This window comes from Pteropus medius, unplaced genomic scaffold, assembly GCF_902729225.1.
Source record: "Pteropus medius unplaced genomic scaffold, Ma_sr-lr_union100, whole genome shotgun sequence".
Taxonomy (NCBI): Eukaryota; Metazoa; Chordata; class Mammalia; order Chiroptera; family Pteropodidae; genus Pteropus; species Pteropus medius.
Genome location: NW_024349519.1, coordinates 6,862,178 through 6,868,777, shown reverse-complemented (window position 1 = coordinate 6,868,777; position 6,600 = coordinate 6,862,178). Strand labels below are relative to the sequence as shown.

General features: G+C 40.4%; 1 protein-coding gene across 2 annotated transcripts in view; it reads left to right on the top strand.

Annotated features, from left to right (window-relative positions):
• The first annotated feature begins 543 nt into the window (after positions 1-543).
• Positions 544-6,600, top strand: part of PDZRN4 (PDZ domain containing ring finger 4) — a 320,204-nt gene continuing 314,147 nt past the window's right edge. The window contains exons 1-3 of one of the 2 annotated variants that reach the window (XM_039882300.1): positions 544-1,399; positions 3,738-3,824; positions 5,654-5,761. In XM_039882300.1, coding sequence (XP_039738234.1) covers positions 749-1,399; positions 3,738-3,824; positions 5,654-5,761 — 846 coding nt within the window. In that variant the 5' untranslated portion in view covers positions 544-748. The remainder of the gene's footprint in view (positions 1,400-3,737; positions 3,825-5,653; positions 5,762-6,600) is intronic. The other variant, XM_039882301.1, reaches the window with a different exon arrangement.

The following is a 6,600-nucleotide window of genomic DNA, read 5'->3' as shown; positions in this document are numbered from 1 at the left end:
CCGTTAGAGCATGGTGTCTTAAGGTGAGCACCTGGCTTTTCCCCCATCTTTGCTGTCAGTCATCATCCCGCCTCGCTACACTCACCTGATTTCTGGATCGTGATCTGAAAAGCCTGGTTCTGTAGGTACTTCATAGTGATTTCCCTAAGATCGTAGGCACTTAGCTGGTAATTTTGTAATTTGCTTATTTGAAAGAACAGAAATACATCTATTTCAAATACATTTAGTGAAGATCGACTTGATGCGGAGCGATGAAGATTCGACGGAAAATCGCATGGACAAAGATTCTGCTCTCCTGGAGCCTAAGGTCGGGTGGAATTAAAAGTTATTTCTCAACATCCGCGCTGAGCTCGTTATCAGCTCTGCTGGAAGACTGCTTGAAGTTCACTGTGCAGGCTAAGTGGAGCACAGCTTTCCTAAGGGCCATTGTAAGCTGGCCTCAGCCCTCTGCGGACAAAATTTTAAAGGATATAAACCGCAGGGCAGCGAAAGAGTGTGTGTTGGGGCGGGGAGGGGAGGTAGGTCACTTGAGATGGCGTCTATTAACATCAATACGGCGGAGTCAGGGGACATAGCTGGAGCCTGAAAACTTCAAGCCAAACAAACTCTGAGATTACAACCCCCACCTTTCTCCCCTCCGAGCGGCCAGAGCCGCAGCCGGAGCGCTGTTCCGGGAGTACCCGGGGGAGACAAGGGGGCTCGGAGAAAGTGGACTTCGCATTCGCTTGCCCATCCCCTCATCCTCGCCATGGGCTTTGCCCAGGAGCGCTTCGCCGAAGCCGTGGACCCGGATTTCGAATGCAAACTGTGCGGCCAGGTGCTGGAGGAGCCCCTGTGCACGCCGTGCGGGCACGTCTTCTGCGCCAGCTGCCTGCTGCCCTGGGCGGCGCGGCGGCGCCGGTGCCCGCTGCAGTGCCAGCCCCTGGCGCCGGGCGAACTGTACCGGGTGCTGCCTCTGCGCAGCCTCATCCACAAACTGAGCATCCAGTGCGATTACCACGCCCGCGGCTGTGGCCGCTCGGTCCGGCTGCACGAGCTGGCGGCGCACGTCGAACGTTGCGACTTCGGCCCAGCCCGCTGCGGCCGCCGGGGCTGCGTCTCGGGGCCGGTCCGCCGCGGCGGCGGGGACGTGCCTGCGCGGGGGGGCTGCGGGAGGGCGCCCGGGGCCGGCCGAGGCGGGGGCGCGCGCGGGGTGCTGCCGGGCGGCTGCTGCGGGAGCGGGCGGGGACCCGGGCCTCGAGTCCTCGCCTGGAGGCGGCGCGAGAAGGCGCTGCTGGCGCAGCTCTGGGCGCTGCAGGGCGAGGTGCAGCTCACGGCCCGCAGGTACCAGGAGAAGTTCACCCAGTACATGGCTCACGTCCGCAACTTCGCCAGGGACCTGGGCGGCGGCCACGGCCCGGTAAGCGCAGAGGGATAGGGCACCCGGGGAATGGACCATAGGGGTGGAAAGAGGAACCCTTCTTTCTGGTGCTTCACGATTCCTGCGAAAGGTGATATCCTTCCTTATTATGCAGTAGGAAGCATCTACCCTCCTTGATCATACTATACTATTACCTTTCGAGTGTATTAGTATTGCAGTGTATTAGTATCGAGTATATTAATATTAACAAGGATAGCCCCCTTTCTACTTATGTTTAGATTGGAAAGAGTTAAACAGTTTCAGTTTCAACTTTTCCATGAAGAAAGAATTAGGAAAACTCATTTTCCCACTCAGACCCTTGCTCTCTGTCTTTCAGTCTCCTGCCTTGCCCTCTCTGCCTAGTTGCACCTTTGGCTTGTGCCCGAAGTCAGGGAAGGGAAGCCGGGTAATCTCCGACCCTTCCTGCCCTCTCCTACTGCACCAGCATCCCTGTGGCCTTGTCAGTCCCACACCTTTGGCTCTGAATGATTTAGTTGCCCTGCCAAACTGTCCATATCAGCACCTTCTACTCAGTGCAGGAACTGTTAGGGATGTGGGGAACTGGACTGACTTTGAGTTGAGAGATTAAAAGATGGTGTTTCTTAGACCTGCAGAGTTCTTTTCATTATCCAGAATTTCCCTAAATAATCCTCCCTGTTTTAGGGTTTCATTATTGGTGGAGTGTGTGTGTGTGCACGCGTGTGTGAGAGAGAGACAGACAGAGACAGAGAGACAGAGACAGGCTTGGGGAGCTAAGTGAGAGCAGCCACATCCATCTGTGGTCAGACAAGCCCCCGGGCAGCGGCTGTTTCCCTTCTTTGTCGAAGCTGCTGGCCCCAAACTGTGCTGGTGGACTGCCCGCTTTCAGACGGAATAAACAAGTCTCTTTGCAGCACCCCGTGTGAAGAGGCTTGTTTATAAAGCTGTTACTTCTCTTCTGGAGGACTTCTGCACAGTGTTTGACATTGTTGGTCGCTGCCATGGTGAGCAGGGATTTAGCAGAACTTGCACTCCATTCAAGGAGCTGTTTTCATTCTTCAGAGTCCTGCAGAGGAGCAACCCAGGATGATTCCCATTTGGGACTGCCTCCAACTCAGGCATCGAGTTGAGAAGCTTCTATACTTGAACCTAAAAAAGATAATTGAAATTTGAGGGGCTAAAATGTTTCCGCTCTGATAAACGGAAGTGCATTGCTTATTAAAAGACTGGATGGTATATGATTTTTTTCTCTATCCTATTTATATCCAGGTAAAGTTAGAAAATGGGATGAGCCATAGAGAAGCACAGACATATCCTCTGTATAACCAGTTCAGGTTTCAAGGTCTTAGGGAAACAATGGTTGATGGAAAGGAGTAACAGCTAGAATTATGACAGAAGTCCATGCAACAAGTCAAGCTATGGTTCTGAGAAGTGAGGAAACACTGCCCATGATTTGTAGGCTTACTTATCACAAGGCTTCTCTGTGCTCCTCAGAAATGTTTTCCCACTACCAGTAGGGGCTGCTGTGTGAACTGCCTGGGAAAAACTCCTGGGAAAAGATGGTGATGATGGTTGCAGTGGTAATGATGCTTATGGAATTTTATCATTCAAAAGTAATTACCAAATGTATATTTTCCTAGGGTGGTTAATAATATCCATAGTCATAGATAAAACTCGTCTAGTCTGGCACTATTTCACATTATCTTTACTAATAAACAGGTTATAGATATAATTCCTATTTAACTCTTATTTGGCTATCATGAGAGAAATACTACGTAGCACGAATCACATCTTTTAAATTCTTCAGGAGTTATGCAAAACCAAATAAGAATACTATTTAAAATTAGGATTACTGTAATTTATCAGTCTTACAATAGTAATCTGAATATTACCATTCAAAAAACTTTATAAATAGCTCACTTTATTCCTTAAGACTTTCCAAAGGGAAATTTTTACATAAAGTAATTCTCAGATCCTTTAGCAATTTATTTTACTCCTCTATAATAGAGGGAAAGAATAAGAATACCTACAGGATTAAACCGAGAATCTGTTTTAAATTACAGTGAAGTCAAAATTAGATGATGAATGCATTAGAATAAAAGCTGCATATGTAAAGATGCAAAGCCATTTAGCTGAAAATAGTTATTTTTCTCACATGTGTGGTTGTTCCCTTCAAATACAGTTTCAAAATAAATGTAGAAAGAAATTAACCTCTTAAATTCAACCATCCTTAATTTTAAGGTTTTCCTCTTTTCAAATGTTAATTTATTTACAGTAAAAACAAAAAAGCTTTATTGTAGCATTTATTTTTTTCTCTTAGATTTTTACCTGGTTAGTTATTTTATACCTTTCCTTCTAGGTTAGAGACCATAAGCCATTCACCATTGTGTTAGAAAGAGAAAATGACACTTTGGGATTCAATATTATAGGAGGTCGACCAAATCAGGTAACCTACCTTGTTAACGCATAGCTCACTTTTTGCTTATGAAATAATAGCGACTTAGCTTTCATTTGTGATATTGAGTAAGAAAACAAATGATTGAAACTTTAAAATTATGCTCGTGATCAAATATCAGATGCCTTAATGCAAATACCTATTATTTTGAGGAAAAAAAAAACAGCTAACAAACTTGTTTATCTTTTCTACTTAAAAAAATATATATATTCGCATTTTATCTACATTGTATAGCCCTGTTGGCAAATTTCTTAAATAAACCAATTTCACAATAATGTATATAGGTAATTTCTACTTGATAATGTTAGGTAATTGCATTGCCTGCTTGTACTTCCTATTTATTAGTGAAATTAGTCAGTTTTCAGATGCTCACACAGACCAGGCAGTATATAATGTATGTTAAATGAATGAACAGTTAAAATAAGTTGAAATAAGGGATATCATTTTCACAATTACATAGGAAATGCTATGTTAAAGAACAATAGTTGATTTAAAATATTTTTGGCTCCCCAAATCAAATTCTTTATTTAACTGAATAAATAATATTTTCTAGATAGATAGCAATTGTTTTCAAAATGCATGGGTTATAAACTTATACTATACACTGTAGTTGCAAAGTTCTTTTTATACTACATCAACTTAATTTTTGCCATAACTAGGAAAAGGTGGTGAAGTTTTTAAAAAATCATCTTCTTTAATTTTCCCAATAAACTGCCATGAAATTTTTGCATCCTGTACTGCAGATGTTGTCCAAGGAAACTGTCTTAGAGTTGTTGGCCATATGCTCTGCTTGGGTCAGAATGGCAATGACATACTTCTTTGTGTTTAGTATTTCGAAAACCTAGCAACTAATGACTGCTGTGCTTCTGTTTCTAGTTTCTAGAACAGTACCCATTTATTATGAAAAGAGAGCTATGTCTTTTCATCATATCATTTTTGTGTTTTTTTTCCCCCTAAGGAATATTGTTATAAATGTTAGCTAGGTGTTTGACATTTAGAGGACATTGGTCATTTTTAAGAGCCTCTTAAAATTCAGATTAAGGAAGGCTAATTTAGGAGAAATAATTTTATTTAACCTGCCATAAAGTAAAATGACATTTAAAATTATATGATGAATCATTTTATGGGATGTTGGGCATTTTCAGTATATAAGTTCTGCTATATGATTGGTTTCCTGGGACTGGATAAAATGTCCTACTTGTACCATATTGGCTGTTTTAGGTTTAATAATCATCAGGCTCATTGCACCTGGAAATGTGTAAAGATTAGCCTTGAATGGGTTCTCTTGCAGGTTAGAGTGGATCTTTTGGGATTTCACACTTGAACAAGCTCCCAGTCTCCTCTGTGAATAGAAACAGTCAGAGCTATATTTCCAAATCTGACACATCATGAAGCTAAATTGTATTTTCGAAACTGTGACCACATCTCAAACCAATTATCTTGTGAAGCTAGATATGCTTTTTGTTTTCTTTAACTTATAACCCTTTTTAACTGCAACATCTTTTTAAAAGTGAGATGTTCTATAAACCATATTTAGGAGCCAGTTGATATCACCTTGTTGATATCACATGCCCTTTCCCCATAGCTTTTTATATATACTCAAAAAATGTGAGGTAAATAGATAATCTTGTCAGAGACGAAGAAGCTGCCATCTTGATTAATGACTGGTGTTAGTTAAAATTCAGTGCCAAATCCCCAGCTAAGATAGAGAGTTGCATGTTTAGAGAATATTAGCAATGTTACATTTACTAAATTGTCTCTTATCTAACTTAGAATTTTGTTTACATCTTTTTTAATGTTGTTATATATTTTTTTAATAGAATCGTCAGGAAGAAACATCAACAGAAGGAATTTATGTTTCAAAAATTTTGGAAAATGGACCTGCTGACAAAGCAGATGGCCTGGAGATTCATGACAAAATCATCGAGGTAAGACAATAATAAAAACAAATATGATCCATGGAAGAAATATTTGGATATTTTAAATTTATAAACTTATTGCTTTACCCTGGTGCGTTACTTATTAGAGTGTATATCTAACTAGAGTATATAGTATATATCTAATCTATATCAATTATTAGATGTTGGGATAAAATAATAAATCACCTGAAGTTTCCAAATGTTAATGAATATCTCTGTTTTAATAATTGCCCCTCCCCATGAACTATGAAGGTAGTTGTGTAATAATTAAGGGATTAATTTTTAAAACATTTCCAAAAAGGATGATAAATCTCTTGAAGGACATTTATGATGAGGAAATATTACTATCCTTAAACTTACGATTACTGTGTTATATGTAGTTTTAAATTATTTATACAATGCCTTTTAAAATTTCTTAGCTTAGTGTGGTTATCTTGTTCATGTCTTTTTTCATGAAAAAAAGAAGCAGCTTTTTTTTCCTATTACAAAAACTTGGTGGGAACTCTTCTTTTTTCTAGTGTATATTGTAGCTGTATTGTTGTATCTGGGGTTTATAAAGTAAATAATTACAAGTTAGCGAAATTTGGGCTATGATAATGGAATTTTGGGTCATTAACATTCACTACTTCAATGCTTTTGACATTTCAACTGGTTGAGATAGTATTATTTGGTGCTACTGAAAATGATTAGGTTACTTTTGTCAATGGAGTCATTTCTAAGGCATAAATAGAAATTTGAAAGGTGTATTTGATGACTCCACTATTTTTTTGGAAAAATTCTATTTATTCTAGATTATATAATCAGTAGTGTTATCTTTCTGAATATTTACCTAAACTATCTTGATGGAG